Source organism: Bicyclus anynana, chromosome 5, assembly GCF_947172395.1.
Source record: "Bicyclus anynana chromosome 5, ilBicAnyn1.1, whole genome shotgun sequence".
NCBI lineage: Eukaryota > Metazoa > Arthropoda > Insecta > Lepidoptera > Nymphalidae > Bicyclus > Bicyclus anynana.
This window is the reverse complement of record NC_069087.1, coordinates 13,029,216-13,051,699: the sequence shown is the minus strand read 5'-3', so window position 1 is coordinate 13,051,699 and position 22,484 is coordinate 13,029,216. Positions and strand designations below refer to the sequence as shown.

At 35.7% G+C, this 22,484-nt stretch overlaps 1 protein-coding gene across 6 annotated transcripts in view; it reads right to left on the bottom strand.

Moving 5' to 3' along the window:
• LOC112047871 (gamma-aminobutyric acid receptor subunit delta-like) overlaps positions 1-22,484 on the bottom strand; it is a 38,897-nt gene that overhangs the window by 5,018 nt on the left and 11,395 nt on the right. The window contains exons 2-10 of one of the 6 annotated variants that reach the window (XM_052881655.1): positions 15,390-15,457; positions 13,584-13,651; positions 12,191-12,411; positions 11,140-11,222; positions 8,491-8,616; positions 4,587-4,785; positions 3,320-3,530; positions 2,301-2,411; positions 1,902-1,970 (exon numbers count right to left, since the gene is read on the bottom strand). In XM_052881655.1, the coding sequence (XP_052737615.1) occupies positions 1,902-1,970; positions 2,301-2,411; positions 3,320-3,530; positions 4,587-4,785; positions 8,491-8,616; positions 11,140-11,222; positions 12,191-12,411; positions 13,584-13,651; positions 15,390-15,457 (1,156 nt within the window). Of the gene's footprint in view, positions 1-1,901; positions 1,971-2,300; positions 2,412-3,319; positions 3,531-4,586; positions 4,786-8,463; positions 8,617-11,139; positions 11,223-12,190; positions 12,412-13,583; positions 13,652-15,389; positions 15,458-22,484 lie in introns of all 6 variants that reach the window. The other 5 variants (XM_052881654.1, XM_024085148.2, XM_052881656.1 and 2 more) reach the window with 5 other exon arrangements.

Below are 22,484 nucleotides of genomic sequence, written 5' to 3'. Positions count from 1 at the left end.
AGGTAAACTTTAGAGATATTGGCATATAATGATGTTAATTCAGTTGCACACAAATCTTAATATATAGATGGATATTTGACTCCAACAGTGGAATTCATAGACGTTGTAGGGGCACCCCCAGGGGATCATTTAGCCGCTGATTGTCGAATTTAACCTCTATTTATTTGAGATTTTGACACTCAGCGGGTTAATGATCCTCTGGGGTCCCCTACCACGTCTATGAATACCATTGTAAGTATCCGCTAAGAATAGATTATTGCAAAATCTATTCTTTAGAGCCGGATTAAAGAGTTATATAGGATAATGCTATTCAAGTATTTTTAATGTGTTTTTAATTACGGTTATATAGGTAAATAAAGTGTACACCTAACTTTACGCGGACGGGATTAAGTATCGGGCGTTCGCTAGTTCTATACCAAATTCATCATCTCCTTAACATTATCCCACTTAAATGGGGTCAGCAAAATATTATTATGTCAATTTCTATCATAGACTCACTTTTATCATTGTTCAACTTATCTATTATTCATTTTTCAGTCATATTCTCTTTCACACTCTCCAATCCTTTCTTCTTTCCTCTCCTCATAAGTGCGTCCGCTTGCATCAAAATTCTGCTTTCTATAATCTTCTGTTAATATTATTCTTATTCATCTGTATCAAATGTCCTTACCAAACTCACCTTTTTTACTCCTCAACTTTTCTCTGGCGCCACTTCCAATCTTCCCCTTTTATGTTAAATCCTTATATTGTCCACCCTAGTCACACCACATATTCATCTCAACATTCACATTTTCACATATACGACAGGTCTAACAAAGGTCTCGTAAATTTACCCCTTACCGTACCAAAGTGACGCAAACTACATATTTCTCAAAATTTTCTTTTACGTTAAAAAATAAATTATGGTAACTATAAATACTAAGGTATTTGTGTGCAACTGAAAATTTTCATTATTTATGTGAGGAATACTAGTAAGACAAATATAGATTAGTCAGTATAAATAAACTATGCCCTTGTTTATAGATTGGATTGATAGCTGTATATGCCGATATATCTTCTGGCATCTACGATTGTAACCGCGTGGAATGCGATGAAAGCATTGGTGTTTGTAAATTTTAATCAGAAAGCATTTTTAAATAACTTTAGCAATCATTTAAACATCAATAAGTATACATTTATTCTTAGCGTCAGGTCAATAAATATACAAACGACAAAACCACACATTTTTAGCAAATACTGCATAAAATCATTTGCTTCCTGTTAAATATCTACTTGGGTGTTCCTAAATGAACTATAAGACCTAATTGATGCACATTACGTATACTTTCATTAGCTTTTTCTAAGGTCGTGTTACTAACTATAGGAATTCAAGGGACAACTGTAGTACCATCTATTCCACTGACCTCTATTATTATCTCTAATAATTGAAGTCAGTCATCTAATTTACTTCAGAATTCTAAGGAATTCTACGAAATACCAAAATGTATCACATAGTGCGAGAGTCTGTTATGTGACTTTTGTTATTTTGTAATATCTGAAAGTTTTTAAAGCCTATGCTTTTACAGTAGATGAAGTTTCGGTAGATGCCTTTAAAAATCTGTAACACTCTGTAACGAAGGGCTATGACGAGGCTAAGTATTTAGTGACTGAGGACGTTCTGAAGTACTCGTAAATGTTAAAAAACGTATCGTTGCCTCTCAAGGTCACTATGCCATGGTCCAACCTTTTATTGTTGTCTACCGAAATTATCTATGGTAGAAGCATGAACTGATAAACTTTTAGATATTTTATAATAACGATTGGTCAGTATTCTTTTCCACTAAAACTGATTTACGAGGTGACAGGTTTACTCGTATCATACTAGCGTGACGCATTGTGCTGTGTTCTGTCAGCAATTTTACCTTACTAATTGTCCTCGTCTCACATCCAACTTTATTGTCCCTTCGAAGCCTTCTCTCCGAAGATGTTAACTAAAAATTGTTTGCCTAATTTAAAACTTCACTTCTTTATATCTACTTACCTATCTACGTGGTCAGCAAGTTACGAGTATTTGTGGTGACAGTGACAATGCAACGCAATCATCGCAAAATGCACACGTAAACATTAAATACACTAACACCTATGCAATTTTGTTTTCTATTTTTTCCTAATATTATTTAAAAGTCAATCTGTGACTCGTCTAAATCTACAAAATTTTCTTTTTCATTTATTGAACATTGAACATTTTACGAATGTCTGATTCTACAAGTGTTATTGTGCTTGTTTTTAAGGGAATAAATTTGAAAAACTAATATATTTACCCTCTGTATTGTTTGATGTGAGAATTGTTGTTTTAGCCCTTCGTCTTCTACGCTTAGTTGTGGCGAGAAAACGCCTCCCTGGGGTGTACCGGTTACCGGTGTACTTAACCTCTGCGAATTTGATATGATCGAGGTTATGAATGGCCTTATAATCGAATAAGTAGCAGATAAATAAAATCTCGTAATAAGAAATGAAAAGACATTCACTACTTCACTATATACTAGTTCAGATCCGAAGGAATATTCTTAACTATTATTTCAATTACTATCCATGTTTATTTATGTCACCTTGTAATATAGGTAAGTACAGCAAAAGTTGAAGTACATGTTTGACTGGATTTTTTTGAAAAATATTGAAAGACGAAGATGGGTTTAGTAAGCAATTCCAGATGTAAAATGGCAAGAAAGCGTAAAAAAATTGTTAATTAAATTAAAAAAATACTTTAAGTCTAAATATAGAAAAATTATATACCGATACCTACACATATTATAACATAGAAAAGAAATATCAAGATATTACAATTTATATGAAAAGCAACTAACTAGGTATAACAAACAGCCAAGAAGCTTAATAGACTACTTAGAAAGGAGTGTTTTTTTCGCCACTATTTTTTTTCAGTCATGGAAAAATATAAATGAGCAGTCATTCGATTTGGAACAACATGTAGGTACCTACATGAATTTAAATAATCAAGTTCCAAAAATTGCAAAAGTAATAATCAAATAACTTTTATTGTATAGGTACGTATTTCAAAACTAATTTAGGTTTCTTCATTTAATACAGGAAGCGGAAAATCCGACGATCTAACTCTCGAATTTAATACAGGAGGAGGAAATTCTTAACTCTCGGATCTAACGGACTTTTTTCAAAAACAATATAATTGTTGTTCCGAATCGAATGACACTATGTTAATTTGCTGCTGCTGACGAAAAAAGCACGTCTAGTTAAACAGAGTATTATTCAGATAAATTCAGAGAAATCTTAATACTAGCGCTCATTTATTTCAGCAGTATTATACCTGAGAATGATTGATATGCAATGGCGGAGGCGCAAGCTGCGCTGCCGAGGCCGCACGACGCAAGTCCTGCCTCCGCCTGCTCCAGCTTTTGTCATACCGGATGCCGAATAGCACCACGAAGTATTCCAGCAGAGCCAGGAATACGAATATAGTGCACGAGATGAGCCACACCTCTATACACTTGAGCTCCAACGCATCTGGAGAGTTCGTGCTGCAAACAAGAAAGGGATACCTAATTGAAGGTTTAAACACTGAAGTGTGACTGCTATATTTTGTCTCAATATATCTTAAAATATACTGGGCTAAAAAAATACTTAGATAGAAATGAAATTAAGACATATCTTTAGCATTAACCTTTGTTTTAAGAAAATAAATATCACGTGTCTCGAACGGTGAAGGAAAAACATCGTGAGGGAACCTGCGTACCAGAGATATTTCTTAATTCTCTGTGTGTGTGAAGTCTGCCAATCCGCATTAGGCTAGCGTAGTGGACTGTTGGTCTAACCCCTCTCATTCTGAGAGGACACTCGAGCTTAGCAGTGAGTCGAATGTGGGTTGATAATGATGATGATAAACCTTTGTTATAAAGCACTTTTAAATACTTTATCTTTATTATAAAAATAGGTTATACTGTTACTGGCATATATAATAGATAGGCACTGTTACAGGCCTAGTCACAGAATACCTAGTCTTTACTTATTGAAGAGGGGATTTAATTCTACAATGGTGGATAGCACCACTGTGGACGATTCTTAGTTATTATTTTGTATTTCAAGTAAGTACCTTTTTTATTATATTAAGTTTTTATCATAATCAATGATTTATTTTTTACAAAAATTATGATGCCAGTAAAATATTATTGCGTAGTTTTAATTAATAATCTCATTTTTTTATTTGACTAATGTTAATGATTTTTGTATTTGATATCATCGATCGTAAATCGTTAGATGCGCCACAAAGCGTCGCGGAATTGTCATTGGTTTCGCACATTGAGTACGTCGTCACTCATAACACATTTCTCTTTATTCATGTTGTGGCTTGTGTTTTTACACTTCCAAAATGGACACGAAGGCATAATTAAGGGATTAAAATAAGAAAATATAGTAAATACTTTTTTAAGCCTACGTCCACTCACAGCATGCGCTTGTTACGTACTAAGATATGATGTGCGTGCACGTCTTTGGGTAATGACATAAAATTGTGCGTTCTTTAGTATGGAGGGGCCCATCTAACGATTTATATCGATGTTTGAAATCGTGATACAAACCTGACTGTGTCGAACATGGTGACAAGCGACAGCAATGTTGTGACCAGGAGGACCATGCGACCGGGGACGATCTCAGGGATGACGCAAAAGCTGCCCCAGGAGATGATGACGAAGAGAGATGAAGGTAAGTAGCTTTCTAAAAGGTATCCCCGGAGTTCTCGGGAAAGCTTGATCTGCAGTCTGGCTGCTGAATGCTCACCTGGGAAGAAAAACATAAAATATAGAAAATGAATTATGTAAATTTTGTTTTTCTACTCCCATTTCGTAATCTACTCAATATAAAACCTCAAACCATATCACAAAGCTATTCATTTCCACAGGTCGTTTGGTAATGTTCATTACCACACGGTTAATTATGTTACAATTATTGTTTTTTAATTATTAAATAGTACCATGGCATTGTTTGCATTCGGCTTCGCCTCATTGCACAAAAATCAGTCGTGCTACAATGGCTCTCATTACATGACAGCATAAATAACTATTTGCTACATTTTGCAAAAATCTTAAAATTTTCTGTATGCCACACACATATAACAAGTATTCACGTACAATTTAACAGTCGGTTCAACATTAGGTATATCTGGGTAAAATACCCATTATGTTCTATTCTTACGAGCACCACGCGGATGAAACCACGCGGCGTCTGTTAGTAGCTAATAAATTCAAAAATTCTAGCGATATAAGTATGCACCTACAATGCTTTAACAATTTTACACTATGTAAAGATATCTAATGTAGGAATATGTAAAATCCCGCGCAAGATGTGGACATTAGTATTTAACAATTTTTTTTTTTAAAAGAATATTTGCCATATTTTTTTGTATAATATGAATGACCAATATTCTCATTCCCCTCCAATTAGTCGGGAAAGACTGTGCTAGGAGTGGGTACGACAATAGACCAACGGGCCGGGGATCGAACCACCACCCCTCGGTGATGAGTCCGACCGCTTTTACCGTTGAGCTATTGAGGCTTATTATTTTGCTTGTTAAGAAGTATAGACCTCCAGTCGTAGTAGACTAAGAGCCAGCGAGGAAAAACTACACTTTATTTATGGCGCTCAGCTCAGTGGATTAGCTAAATTCGGATCAGTTTTTGCGGTGATTTTATAGGCATATAACATAACTATAATATAAAATATCGTTGATTGTATTGACTACATAGTTGTAGAAAGGGCAACGTTGGTCGATCCACCACGGCTGACAACGTCAAACGAGTCGCAAGGATTCGCTGGATACAGGTGGGTCAGTATCGTGATGTTTGGAAGTCCCTACAAAAGGCCAATGTCCTGCAGTGGACGTCCATCGGCTGATATGATGATGATGATGATGATGATGATGATAGTTGACCTATGGTAGGATCATAAGCTGAAACTTTCAGCTTTTATAAAATGACGAATGCGGTCGCTGGCTCTTAGTCTATAGTATTTATGATGCCAAAAAATCAGTAGTTAAATAGAACGGCATGATTTGCACGCGATAGAGGCGCGTCTAGAAATTTGTAGCCAATTATTAACATTGAGGTGATAATGTTTTATTTATGGTGTACAGGTGAAAATAAACTATCTAACCTTAATAGATACCCAATAATATTGGTATCGAAGCTATGGTATGGCTGCTTGGAAACTCCTAGGGAAGTTTTATACTTCTTCTACTCTTTTAACCTTTGATGGGTAATTTCAATTGGTTCAACATACTCACAAATATATGTGACTGACCCAAATCATCCAATAAAGTGGAATCTGTGAAATGTATACCATAACAGCGTTGACGATAGATACAGATAGGTACGTTTTTTTTATTTTATTCTTTACAAGTTCGCCCTTAACTGCCATCTCACCTGATGATAAGTGACGATACAATCTAAGATGGAAGCGGAAGATGGAACTTGTTAGAGGAGGATGAAAATCCACACCCCTTTCGGTTTCTACACGACATCGTACCGGAACGCTAAATCGCTTGGCGGTACGTCTTCGTCAATAAACACACCACGTCTTCAAAACATGTTTAACAAAACTTTCTATGATGATACTACAAAATAACTTAGAAAGAATTAATAATAATTAAAATATTTCTTGCTAATTTTTTTGTTTATACATTTCTAATCTCACACATTCATCATTCATCATCATTAACAACCCATGTTCTACTCTCTATTGAGCACGAGTTTCCTCTCAGAATGAGAGGAATCAGGCCTTAGTCCACCACGCTGTCAAATGCGGATTGGCAGACTTCACACACGTAGAGAATTAAGTAAATTCACAGGTATGCGGGCTTCATCACGATGTTTTTCCTTCACCCTTTCAAACATTGTGATATTTAGGTAATTTTTTAAAACACACTTATCTGAAAAGTTGGAGGTGCCTACGCCCTCCTAGAATCGAAGGCGTAGGTCATATCCACTGGGCTATCACGTCTCTCAATGTGACGCAAAAGTTTTTAAATTAGGTTTACAATTTGAAATGATTTATCACTTACCAGTTTCCTCTTTTTACGATTAGCTGATCGATAGATGTATAGTCTGGCAAGTTCGTTGGTAACACTCCCATGATATGCGGGCGACAGGGGGAAAGACTGCGCGAGTGTGAAATTGTGTGAGCGGGGAAGTGACGTGCATCAGTCGTGGGTTTATCATTCATCGCTGCACGCCCCCCGGCCCGCGCGGAACATCAGGAGTGTTACGAACGAAGTTGCCAAGCTATAGCTTTAGATATCTACATAAGCAGTGGAGCATGCTCACCAAGAAAATAACGCGACATACACAGAAAGAAAAGATATTTGTGCGAGACACGGAAAAAATACGGAGATCAACTTGTGGATGTAATCATATCAGAACACCAAGTTATAACAGTTACCTACGGATATGGGTAAATGCCATATCCGTAGGTAACTGTTATGCTAGCCACTCACTTTCCAATAGATTCACATGCCTGCAGCGTTAATGCTTTGACATACTATAAAACTGATCATCTGTTGGTCGCAACCAAAACACGATCAGTTTTATCTGATGTCAAACCGATAGCGCCTCAGGAATGTAGGCTATCGGTTGGTGAGTGCTCCTAGCATTAGAGAAATAAGGTGCTTAATTTGTAACAAATAAAAACATTCAAATTAAGAGCATCATTTTTAGCTATTTCTGTAAGTTAATTAAATTTTAATTTTTGTCTAACATATTTAGTCCAGCCTAGACAAAACGAATTTAAAACAACAAAAAGCCATCGTAATAATTGAAATGACTAATTCTATAATTTAACGGTATATCAAGTTCACCTAATTTGAAGGGACTCAAAAAATGTCTTGATGCCGACTTTAACCTTTAATACCGAACCAAATTGCCTCAATTGGTGACAAAGGCTGATAATTTTTTGCAAGAAATTTATGGCTATCCAAATGTTGCCAGTATTCTTATCTATCCACGTGGACATGATTTGTTGGGATAAATAAATTAAAGCTTTTTTAAAGTATTTTTTTTTTAAATAAATTAAAGCTTTTTTAAAGTATTTTTTTTTTAATAATTTTTCCGCTAATTCCCGTGTCTGACACAATGAGCATCATGCAAGCGTACAGTGCCGCATAGCGTTAGTAAATAATTAGATACAAGGGGCTTACCACAACCTTTTGCAAAACCATCATGATATCTGTCCAGGGCGTAAGTAATGTTACTTCAGTAAGTGATGCGAATTGAGCAAATTAAATGGTCGATGTTGTCACAAATCGCTTTACGAAACAATCCTGCGTTAAGCCTGCTTAATGGCCCTCAGGGTACGAAACGTCAAAACATTATGGAATCGCTATGGATTTAAGAGCTTGTGGTAAGGCCCCAGGTTAGTACCTAAGAAGGCGCAAACTGAAGCGCAAAGCCATAAATATACATTTACCTTCACCAAAATTTCGAATATGATTACTTTTGTCCGTAACAAATGTGACCACGTATTTGGGCAGCCGGAACTCTCGGCGCTGCTCACCGGAGATGCCGGACCATGGAGCCACCTCGCGCCACACGAAGCGGACGTCCTCCCTTGTGTATTTGTCTAAATTAACATAAAAAATGTAGAAAAGGAGATCGTCCAAAATTGTATGGAGCCCAGGTCAAGTCATTGTACCCTAACGGAAATAAAAGAAGATATTTTTTTCAACTATTTTTAATCATACAAATCTACGAATTTACTTTGATTCTTACGAAATAATATTCATTATCTCTCAAGAACTGCAACATTATTATGGGTAATAATGGCGGATTAATGACGTTTTCATTACAGTAATCGATTTGACGTTTGCTGTCAATTGTCATGTCATAGTTGCTCTATGGGCGCCATCTTATTAAAACTGAAAAAGTTGGGTTTTTATTTTATTTATTTCTTTTAATTTAGTTAGATTTATTCACTTTAATTAATTTTAATAAAATCCTTGTATTTTTTAAATTTTAATGATACGGGGTACAAGAGTGGACCTCAAATGGACCATCTCCTTTATTGATTATTAATTTTAGCATTGTAGTTGGGACTGTATTGGTTGTTATGTCATTGCCGATAATGGCGTACCGTGGAGTAACCTAGACGTGAGCGAAGTCGCTTCAGCAAGGCCCTGTACTTTCAAACAGAACAGGCAGTCCTAAAAATCGATGGATAAGATATAAAATTTACCATGTTCACTTTAATAACTTTGATTTCTTCAAAACAATACATTTTAATTTAAACTTCTTTAAATAAGTTTTTCTTAATTTTTTGCGTGTGTAAAGTTTGCCAATCCGCATTGCGCCTGCGTGGTGAACTATTGGCCTAACCCCTCTCATTCTGAGAGGAGACTCGAACTCAGCAGTGAGCCGAATAATAACGAAATAAGTTAAACAGGGTAGGTAATTAAAGATTTTCGAAATTAAAGATGCAAATTATTGGAAGATAGCAACACTAGTTACACTTTCCACGTCCTTTCATTTAACAAAATGTAAACCGATTTTGATTTTGCAATTTTTTACACGAAGATAATAAATACGTAATCACAAACTGACTTTCGTAACTCGAAGAGAAGTAGAAACTATAATACGCTTTATTGCTTAAATGTTATTGACATAAGCTTACTTATTATCTAAAACAAACTTTACAGTTTCAGGTGACCTCTATGTGGGGAGATCATATGTTAATAGTTTTGAACTTATAATATGATAGCATATGATATGATAATAATAAATATTAAAAAAAAAAAGTTCTCGGTAAAGTTGATTGCTAAAAGCGATACAGCTTTTAATTACTTGAGCATCTGATGGATGAAGTCAATGATAGTGCTGATATGGCGATATTAATTTTTAATAACAATCTATTACCAAGCGCTATTATGAAGTTTATTAATCACTTACAAAGACTAGGGCAATATTAGGTATGTTGTAGGTGGTAATGATGATACCTACGTAAAGCAAGCACCTCGTATTAAATCAATTTTGAATAGACTAATCAGAATATTGCAAAACAGTTAAATATTTGTTGTTTCGTTTGAAATAAGAGCAAGAAAATCTACAAATAAATAAATGTTAAAAATGTGGAACATCTTTGTTTGTATAAATTGTTTATCGAAGTAAGAAAAATTACGAAATCTAAGCTAATGTCAAGGTTTTTTTTTATAAACAAACATTTGTATGAGTAGAATTGTTATTTAAAAATAAACTACTTAAATTATTAATTATCTGCCAAGTAAATTCGCTTGCATCGTCTCTTAGCATTATAGTAGGGGAGCCGAAGAGGGACTTTTGCAGTTGCTCGAGTGCGGCAGATGAACATAAGAGAATATAACTTGCACGTTGTTCAGTACGTCCACCAAGTATGAGCCCCTGATATTGGTGGGTACGTTTAAGGCAACTAAAACTTAAACTAACTTCAGTAATACTCAAGCTGCACGTCAGTGCTTATTTCGAATATATCTGACGATTTGAGCGTATCATAATGGAATGGGAGGGTTCTAAATTTACAAAATAAACCACAATATTTCTGTTATCCAGCCATGAGCGTTCATTTTGTACTTATTTTGAATGAAATAATCTCTTAAATAATCGCTCATGTTTTCTGATGATTTCAGTAAGCAAAAGTAATAAAAAAAATTGTCTTTAAAGTCTGTAGCTTTTTTCCCCACTGCTGAAGCGAAAATAGTATATAACCATTTATTCTTTCTATCATCTAATCTATCAAATCTAGTCGATTCCAATGATGCTGTAGTAACTGCAAATTTAACATTCCGGGCTCCCCTACTATTAGGTGAGATAGTAGCCAGGGGCTTCTATTTTTGTATAGAAAATATATAAATTATTATAAAAATCTTCCCCTACGCAACAACAAACCATACTTTCGTAGAGAAAAATGGTTTGTAATATTTGATGGAAATGTATTTTTCAAGTATTTTCAGGAGTGAATGAAATTTGAATGAATGATTAGCTGATATGAGATAAAATAGCTAATGATTTATTTGATTCTGTGCATGTGATTAATATGGAGTCTGAGAATGCCGTTTACGCTCATAGTTAGGTATTAGTTCAAGCTGAGAGCTAATCAAACTCTGTAGGTACTTACAACTGCTAAAATCAATAGCGCAGTTTTGTACGTCTAGTGGATACAAGACGAAGTCCATTTCACATTTTATTGTTATTGTGGCACTGAAATTCAAACACAGCGTCGTAAACGGGACGTTAAACAAAAGAGTCGGTAATATATTTAACTAACTGGTATAATTCTATTTAGTTGTTGTTTATTGAGCTAGACTTAGCCGCTGTAATAGGTTCTTTCTGAGTGTAGATCGGAAATAAATAATTGACATATGTACATTGAAATATTAGCTGTATAATAAGAATCCTATAATTTGTTCCAGATTTGAAACCACAACTGTCAATGTTATTAACTCTTTCAGAGTTCAGAAAGCGTTTAGCTTAATTTTTTAAAACACATTTGCTCGTACAGTATCGTTTATTTCGCTAATATTAATAATTCAATATATTGTATCTCATTACGCACATGTCCCGTAATGTAATGTAAAATGCACATGTGCCGCAATGTAATACAAAACCTTTCTAAAATCTCAACATTTTATGAATAAAATTAACTTCGTAAGATAAAATATAATAATTAACATTAACTTCTTTCATTTTAATAATTTTGACAATAAAAGACAACCATTGACAGAAACAGAACATCATCTGTAACAGACACACAAAAACATTAATTTATTTTATTAGTAATACTGGCTGTTTTTGGTGCATTTCCCTAAAAAAATGCACGCACTTCGCTATCTGTGTAAAAATGTCATCATATGGAAAACAGGCAAAGATGCAAATTCATATTCAGAAAGTGTGCTCAAATTGTGTTTCCTCGCAAATGTGTTATAAAACGTCGTATGACATACGTGCGCTTTAATAATTACAGCCTTTGCTTCCTTACTAAGGCTCTCTTACGACTCGAGCTTGCAATATCGCATCGGCTGTAATTTTCAGCTTACATCACTTATTTAATAATAAACTATTATTGCATCGCCACTATTATTAATTCATTCATTAGATATTAGGTCATCATTGTGTCATATAAAAAAGCTTTATTAATAAAAAAAAATTAAAAAACAAATCAAACGAACCCAATACTGACTGAGACGGTGTGGTTCGCATAAAGCCTGAGCGATGCCATTTCTTGCAGGACGGATAGTATCTTCATAGTTTGGAGTTGCCATATGTACAGATCCGGCATCCATATGAGTTGACGGAACTCCCACGGCAGGTCGATATGTGATTTGTTGAAAGGCACATTCAGTCTCATGTCTTCCCATGATACTTGGAGGAATACATCAAGGGTGATCTCCTTGGACAGAAAATTGTAAGATTATTTTAACCGCTACAAATAAAAAAAAAATGTGAGCCGACACGGGACGCCTGGCAGATGTGAAACATCTCACTCTCTCAATTATCACGGTCAGACATTTTATTATCAGAAAAATAATTTGTTTTCAAGTAAAACACAGGCTATGTGTACTGTAGTAAACAACACTATACACTACGGATTATTAGATATTATATACGGAGTATATAATATCTATACTATCACTATAGGTATACGAGCTCAGAGTACCGAGAGAGATGGCTTAACGCCGGAGCGAGTGGGAGAGAATAGCACAGTCTTTTGTCGCATGTCACATGGCGACGCGTCGCCACACCGTACACATTACTGCATATAGACTGTTTATATATACCATCATAAAGCGTGGCGACGCGTCACTACGGCAGAAATCGGTTTTACGTGTGGCTGATGTTTCACATCAAAAATATTTTCTGAATCAATTTAAGAACAGAAGACTATAAACGAAAATATATATCCGAAGAAGCCGACAAATCGTATACGAATAGGACAAAAGGCTACCTTTAGATTGCATACCTTATTTCATTAATACAGTATTGTATTTGTGGATCGGAGCTGTCTTACGTTAGAAGATAAAGGTTAATTTGTAAAAATTATAGACATGAATTATAACATATTAATTGAAACTTATGAAAAAAACAACAAGGCAAGGCTTAGAATAAAGAAAACGCCAGAATCCATGTTCAGCCCTCATCATAGAGCACACACACATCGTGTCCAAAAATTGTACCAGGGCCTCTAGCCATGTGGCACCTTAACTCTCTTTCCTACATACGATAACGCTTCGAAAAGTAACAAAATGTATGTGAATGATAGATCCGATCGACAATTTGATCACGTAACCTGTCAATCATGAATGTCACTCTCATATTTTTTTTAATTTTCAAAGCGTTAGCGTTTGTAGAGAGAAAATCGACACAAGTAAAATACGAGAAGAAACACTGATTACACAGAGTTACTAATCGCTTGTTCGTGAAATTACACCATAAAAGAGTACCTAATTTCATCGGCTTTTTCTATACGCGATCACACCTTCTGAAGTTTTCTATATTCTATGTGGTAAGGATAAGTAGTCAATACAAGTACAAAATACAGTAGAACTAATTAATAGTAGGTACCTCTCTATTCTCATCTACTCCAGACACTCGGTTCACGTTAATCCCAATGTAAACTGTCGTGTTTTTATCTGTAAAAGCGAAATAACAATTAGACGTCGGTATTTTGTTCATTGAAGGGCTATAAACTGTTGCATAGGTTCTATGAATTATCAGTGACTTGCCGGCGCCCCTCGGAGATATCACCGGTGCGCCCGTCTTTACTACCCCAGCTACCTTGAGTGTATTAAAATTAAACCGAAGTACCTATGTACTTCTACCTACTTAATGAAAGATGAAATACGTATAAAAATTTTAGCTGAGATTAAGGAAACTTTAAAGCATAGCTTTAAGGGGTTTTCAGCAGGAAACAATTTATGTCAGCTACAGCTAAAGATACCCGGAATTAGAGGTTCATGTTAAAAGACAATATTGCGGTAATCAATAAACTTTGATCTTGAATGCAATGGTTTGAATCAATTGTGATTGAAAAGTTATTTCATTTATATGTTTTTATTTTTGTTACTATTATGGCACTTGTAGAATTGACTACTGCAAAGAATGTTTGGAGAATCATTAGTCCCAGCGCCGGCCCGAAGTAAATTTTAAAATGGAGCGAGATCCAATTATGGAGCCTCTCCTGTTTGATTTGGAGTATATATATGATCTATCTGACTTCAAGTAAATAGAATCAAGGGCTGGAGCCGCAGCAGAAAAAATTTAAACCAGTAAGTGGCAGAAGTATAACTCGTACGTCTCTCTGACTTAGGTTTACATATTAATTGTTCAGTTTACAGTGAAGGCCCTTGGGCCAGAATTTTTCTCTGACCTATTTCACAGAAAGACAGTGGTGTTGGAAGGGCTGGCTCATTTTTCGCGCAAAGAATCAGGCTGTCTGTCCAACGCGGAAATGCAGCTACTACTCTTGCCACCATTCCACTCGGGCATGGATTAGGATATTAGGATAAGTTACCATTTTCTTCTTTCTCAGTAAATAGGTAGTAGATATTCGAATGAAAAATAAAATTAACGAAAATCACTACTTTATTGATTAGACAACACAATTGTCATCGTATAAAAAAACCCTTGAAATATATCGTGTATAGAAATAGATTTAGATGTAGTTAATAGAGAAACAGGCCCCTATAGTTAATTTTAAGCATCGGCACGGTCTACCACGTCACCCGAAAATTATTGCTTGAATAATGATTGGCCAAACGTCGGCCAAGCGATTCGTGGATTTTTGTTGAGTCATCTCCGGCCCTAAGTGGATAGCTGTCTACTTTAGCTGTATCATCACCTGCGGTGAAAAATGAAAAGTGCTCAAAATATACGATGTAAAAATAGCACCGCTTTGTTTAATCAAACAATGGCGTTACCATAGCCTTTGAGGTTATAGCGATTTTAGTTTTTGCTGTAGGTAAGTGTTTGCCAGGATTAATGTGAAATTAAAATAGATATTTCATATTTCTTTACACCTTTTAGTACTGTTATTTTTTTTTTTTTTTGATACTACTTCTAATGTTAAACTAGGCAATAAAGTCTCTGGCCCCTAAGGTACAGACAGGGTTATGGGTACCATTGTAACGAAACAATTTAAGCTTTTAAAATAAACATTTCTTGTTCTTATAATTATTATATTCCAAAATTAGTTGTTTTTACAATTGATATTTAGTTACAATTTATAGCATTTCAGATTGTTTGGTTAAGGACGCAATACCTCTCATGCAAAGATTTCGTTTCAACGCAGATTTCATATTTTAGCATTGCGTCATGTACATAGAGTGTGTTTAGTTGTCATGCCAATGATTTTTATTCAAAGTTACTTACCGGGTGGAATGTTTCTACTGTAGTTCGTGGGAAGTTGATATGCATCTTGATCCATGTACAGGATCTGGCTGAAAAAAACGTTTTAAATTATTAATAAAGACTTCATTAAAAGCACCCTATATACAGGTGTAAAGTGTAAAGTGCGCAAAATTGTCACTCCATTATAGACCAAGATCTTTTTTTTCTTAACTAATCTTCACAGCTGATGTTAAGTGACGATGCGGTCTTAGATGGAATGGAAGCGGGTTTATATAGAAGAGGTACAAGTTTATTATACCCCTAACTCTAATGGTTTCTACGTGGCATTATTTTAGAAAACTTTTTGTGAGAAATTCTTTCCGTCATAAAAGAAAACGAAACGAAAATATTCGGATTGGCAAATCACGTTAGCTTTCAAACAAAATACACAACATCAAACCTGTCCTGTCCTGATCTAGACGGCCAAAAAACGTCCTTTACGATCCTGACGACGACATAACGACAATGCTTCCCAAGTAATATAAGCACAAGCTACACTGCGTCTTTGCCGGCGAAGACGAGGTCCCCGATATCTGACGTCACCCAGACGTGGCTTTTTAACTCACGATTTCCGGGGCGCCCGGTCTCATACACTCAGACTCCACCAAAACACCCTTCCCGAACTGCCCTCCAAGCCGCGGTCCGAGTCTCAGAAGTCAGAGGAGACGCTCTCAGAGAATCATTCCGCCCATCTACTACTTCTGCCTACTGCCTTCCGGCCCCATCAGGTGATGCTTCTGCGCTCGTCCAAACCCCCAGTGACGCCACTGAGGTCCCATTAAGGAGCTTACGGCACATACATAATCAGGAAAAAAAAGATACCCAGACAGAAAAGTCAAACCTATGAGTTATGGCCCTTTTATAAAAGTCGGGGTTTAATAATGGCATGTTATTTCAGTGTCAGTTTTGGCCTAGGCTAGACGTAGAAGGAAGGCTAACGATGTTTAAAATAGAATAAAATATTAGGTGCTATTGGCGCACCTTAGTTTCCACATGGCTGGAATATTTAAATATGAACTTTTAGCTTTATATTGTGACATGACGTATGTAACATTTTGGTGTGGTTTGTTAAATATTGTGTTACCTGTATTATATTTCTTTACATTATTTATTGTTATTTATTTTGTTTAGACCAGGTGTTTGCACTTATAATGTGTATGAATGTTTTCCTAACTACATTGTTTTGTAAGAGATTGTTACTGTGATAAGGTTTTGTTTGTTTGATTAAAAACGATATAAACAACTTTGTCTAATTGTAAGAGAGCCTGAGATAACCTTATTTTTCTCTTCTATTAACCTCTCGGTCTATTCATTCAAACATTCTATCATTTAAAAACATTCCATTTTGAACTTTAAATCGAATTGTTTTCATGGTTTAACGCCACAGGCAGGCATTCCAAAGTCATGAAACGAATGCCATTCAAATTAGCTTTGCACTATCCAAGTACTTAATTCTCATAGTAATGTAGACAAACGGATAACTTTCTATCTAATCCAGTTAATGAAGAATCTATCCAAGGATGTTGTAAAGACAGCCTAGTCGGATATAATATAATTATATGTAGATGCGTTGGCGATCGCCGGCTTAGATGCGATAAACTTGGCTTAGCCGGTTATTTGTAGACAAGATGATTGTATTTAGTTAACCGTGCAAATGTGGGTATAATTTTGATATTGTATTTTAATAGGTATGTATATGAAATTAATCTAGACACGTGTCAATATGGCTCAGAATACAGAAAATATGGACAAGATATCCCAAAGATCGTTCTGCTGGTCTATTCGCTATTTTGGTCTTTAATATCAACCTATTGAAATAAACAACGAATCAATCGAATATGTCATCTACATACTAATATAACCACCAGTAAGCACCGGATGACATATTCATATTTGTATTTTGTATCATAGATGACATTTTGCCAATTGATTTGCCATTTATTTTAATATGTTGATTATGAATACCAAGATAGAAAATAGGCCAGCTGCAGGCTAATTTGACGATTTTTTGAATTTGAACCTTTGACAGCTAAATAGTTGACATATACGAAATGGAGATTCCATGTAAAAATGTCATCCGGTGCAATCCTTATCCGGTGCTAACTGGCGGATATCTGTAGGTAAATGACGCTTTGTCAATTGATTTGTTATTTATTTTAATATGTTGTTTGTAAAAAAAAAAAAAGTAGTAAATAGGTCAGTTGGTCTTCTCATACATACAGATTGAGAAACAATTCCCAAGTCAAGATTTTATATTTACAAATGGAAACAATCGCCTATGCATTCTTCTGCCCACAACGAAAACAATAATAAATAAACTTTTTGGAATGAGTTTTTTTATGCGGATTACAAAAGCGTGAATTGGCACTTATCGTCACGTAATGTCAGCCACTGACATTCAGGCCCGTCAGGCAGGGCATCCGATAAAACTGATTCCTGCAGTCCTGCCATTAGCGCTGCAAACTCATGAACGTATTGGATGGTCAGTGGCTGACATAACGAAAAAGCCTTACCTATATAAAACACCACGATAATATAACTTAGAATTCTCTATTTTATATTTAACTAGCTGACGCCGCGCGGTTTCACCCGCGTGGTTCCTGTTACCGTAAGAATATCTACGGGGATAATATATAGCCAATAGCGTTCCTCGATAAATGGGCTATCTAACACTGAAAGAATTTTTCAAATCGGTCGATTAGTTTAAGAGATTAGCGCGTTCAACCAACCAAACAAACAAACTCTTCAGCTATTATAATATTGGTATAGATTTCTGATAAAAAGAACATCGTTCCTAACGGGAGTATCCCGACCGCACAATTATTTTTCAAATTAAGTAGTAAGTAAGAAATAACATAGCCATACAAAGGTTTCCCATTGTTGCCTTCGATACGTTCAAAGTCATTGTTAACACATAGGTAAAGGTTCGAGGAGTTGGGATTAGGTGTCGACAATCTTGTTATAATTGTGACGTAAGCTTACTATTATGTGTCGAGTGTAGAATAAGAAAATACTTTTAAAGCCAATTGGAGTAGACCAGTTCTTGGTAAAGTTATTATAGTCAACATTATGTTATACTCATATGTTTACACATGGGGGCCGATTGAGTAATTTATGCCGATAAGGGATAAATAGTTTCCCAAACTTAATTTGATCTTGTTATTCCAAAAAGTGATATGAAATGTATAAAATGTACCGATTGTATAAAATCGGTACATTTCGGTGTTCATGCCCATGCTTCTATCATGATGTAAGAGATTGGAAGGTAGTCAGCAGGTTTCAAGGATCCAGCAGCTGTAGCCATGTGGCACGTCTAACATCTACATTCGCAAGCGCTTCGAAAAGTAAAAAAATGTACGAGAATGACATTCGATATCGACAGGTCACGTGATCAAGTTTTCGATCGGATCTGTCATTCCCATACATTTTTTTTAGTATTCGATGCGTTAGCGTTTGTAGAAGCGATTGATATGCCACATGGCTACAAGATCCTCAATTGTCCATGTATTAAACGTAATTTTTTTATATTTTCCATGGGATATTATGAGGAATTATGTCTGCAGTCGCCAATCGTTAGATTCCTTGACACCTTTCGCTAGATGCCTTTAAATATAACTAGCGGACGCCCGCGACTTCGTCCGCGTGAAACTGGATGTAAACTTTCAACTACCCCTATCCTACCCCTACCCCTACTCCTACCCTACCTTATCCCTACCCTATCCCTACCTACCCCTACCCCACCTTTTTTACACCTTGTGTCCATAAAACCCAAATATCCTACGGAACTCTATTTTTTTCCTAAATAAAATTTAGCCTATGTTAGTTGTAGATAATGTAGCTTTCGAATAGTGAAAGAATTTTTAAAATCGGTCTAGTAGTTTTTGAGCCTATTCATTACAAACAAACATACAAACAAAGTTTTCCTCTTTATAATATTAGTATAGATTAGTATAGATAAATTGATATTTAATGGGTTTTATCGAATGGTTGCCGCGAAGCTAAGTAGGGTTTAATGAAGACCATGCCAAGGAAAATATACGTTTCGTACTTTGACGATTGAGGGTCTAGAACCTTGAAACCAGCTACTTTCCAAAGTCTACAGCGTATATTATCTACCTTTTACCAGGGAAGGAGACCAACTGACAAATTTTCAGCCGTCATAAAATGAGGCATGTCTAACTATTTCAGGCCATTTTTTATTTGACTACAATTAAGCCTGATGTAAAGCATTAATGCCTTAGTCCAGTATGTGATGTTTTGACACAAATTCGCCACATTATATTGCGTGTCATTAGCTAGGAAAGTTATTACCACGGCCGACAGTTGACGCAATAATTTTTCACGGCATATGAGTCGCATTTGTCTTGTCTACTGTTTTAATATGTAACTTTTCATTTTCAAATAAAAAAAAAAACAAAGTAGGTAAGATATATATATGACTTTTTTTTTTTTTATTCTTTACAAATTAGCCCTTGACTACAATCTCACCTGATGGTAAGTGATGATGCAGTCTAAGATGGAAGCGGGCTAACTTGTTAGGAGGAGGATGAAAATCCACACCCCCTTTCGGTTTCTACACGGCATCGTACCGGAACGCTAAATCGCTTGGCGGTACGTCTTTGCCGGTAGGGTGGTAACTAGCCACGGCCGAAGCCTCCCACCATCCAGACCTGGACAAATTAAGAAAATCTCAATCTGCCCAGCCGGGGATCGAACCCAGGACCTCCGTTTTGTAAATCCACCGCGCATACCACTGCGCCACGGAGGCCGTTAAATATGATGATGACATGATCTTAAACGAAGTTTCGGTTGTTTGTAGCCAGATTAAGGTAACTGCCCTAAGAAATTTTCCCCTATTCTTTAGTAAACAAATTATTTATTAAATATAAAAAATACTAATCAAATTGAGAACCTCCTCCTTTTAAAAGTCGGTTAAAAATGTTAACACATATTTAAAATGCGCGGATATTGTAATTGCTTTAACTTTCGTGTGTTCGTTATTTTCTTGGTCGTCTCTTATAGTGCTCGTCTAGTCAGGATGCCTTAGGCAATTACTTAAATAAATCATGAAATTTCCAAAACTGCTTGACGTATTAAGATGAAATTTAGCAGGGAGGTAGCTTATAGTAAGTAGGTGTCAGCTAGGAACGGATTTTGCGATGGGCTCGGATTAAGGAGGTCAAAGAGTGGACGAGGTCGCGGGCGTCCGCTAGTAGCTTATAGGCTAATCCAGGACTGCTTGTAGGTCATGATTAGGAAGTAGAAACTCTTTATGGGTTAAAATCTAGCATATTCCGTTAAGTAGTTACCTATAATCTTTCGGTTAATTTCTATGCAATATTTTTGTTTTATAAATGTATGAGAAGCTTCTCTTCAACCCAGCGTCTGACATACAGCTATTTTTAGGCTGCAGAAAACTTAGTTATCATTATCATTATCAACATATATTTGGCTTAATGTTGAGCAAGAGTTTCCTCTTAGAATGAGAGGGGTTAGGCTAATAGTCAATCACGCTGGCCCAATGCGGATTGGCAGATATGTCCTCCGAATCGAAAGGAGAGGTCATATCTACTGGGCGATCACGGCAACAGTATCTTCGTATTGGCTTATCTAATCTTCAACTTATTTGTTGAGGGTTGTAGATATATAGCAGCAAAGAGTTTATACTATAAAATCGTTAACTGAAAGTAGATTTTAAAAAAAAAATGTTGCAGTAATATATTGTTACTACACCATTGATGAGTTCCTTAATGATAAAGACGCTTGGAGGCTGTTGGATCAGCTTCCACCTTCACAGGAAGTAAAACCATAAGAAATTGTAATGTTGTCATCAATTGTATATTATAATATTGTATGTTTTTTTTAAAAGAGCAACTGTTTCTTGCCGGTTTTTTCTCAGCAGAACCTGCCTTCCGAACTGGTGGTAGAATCTTTACAAACAGTCAACTGACGTGTCAAAAGTGCTCGTAAACTGAGCCTACTTGAAATAAATGTTTTTTTTTGAATTTTACTTGTATTATATAATTAGTTTATTTTTAGTAACATTACGTTCGTTCGTTCAAACAAAGTTTTAGACGCCGAATATACCATAGTGTTTGTTGTTCTAGAATTTAATTGCCCGTTTATGTTTCTCTGATATTTTATGCCTCTATTTGCTAAGTTTAGTAACCCTCTAAAACAGATTAAAGTTCTCATTTGTTTGGGACCATTACGAGACAGAAATAATATGCATTGACGTAAACTATGTTACGATGTTAACAAGGTTTTACGTTATTGATGAAACTGATTGTTGGAACTGCATTTTGTTCACGTTTCAGCTAATCTATACTAATATTAAAAAAAAACAGTTCTTTCAAAGTGGAACCCGAGGGTATATACCTTCTCAGGTACATACCCTTGTATAAAATACATGGATATGCTATACATATAATTATATTTTAAATACAACCGAATTCAAAACCGAAAAAAATAACATTACAATATTTTCTACCTATTGATCACTTTGAAGGAGAGCCGTGATAGCCCAGTGGATATGACCTCTGCCTTCGATTCGGAGGGTGTGGGTTCGAATCCAGTCTCGGGCATGCTCCTCCAACTTTTCAGTTATGTGCATTTTAAGAAATAAAATATCACGTGTCAAGCGGTGAAGGAAAACATCGTGAGGAAACTTGCATACCTGAGAATTTTCTTAATTCTCTAGTTATGTGAAGTCTGCCAATCCGCATTTGGCCAGCGTGGTGAACTAACCCTTCTGATTATGAGAGGAGACTCGTGCTCAACAGCGAGCCGAATACTGGTTGTTAATGATTATTTATTTATTATTATTATCATAATTTAAAACTAGCCTTACAGGTACCACCTAATTCGCTAGCTTAGCTCTATATTATAAATCTGATGATGACTGTGGTATGAATTTTCTTTGGGACTACAAAGTTAAACAACTTCGTCAAAATTCTATCCTTCACCACTGGTTGGTCTGGTGTGATATACCCGCGTGTCTTGGGTAGAAATTTAAGAAGCTGGTCCCAATCATTATCATTAACATCTGATCGTAAAAGAGATTTGTTACTATGTGTT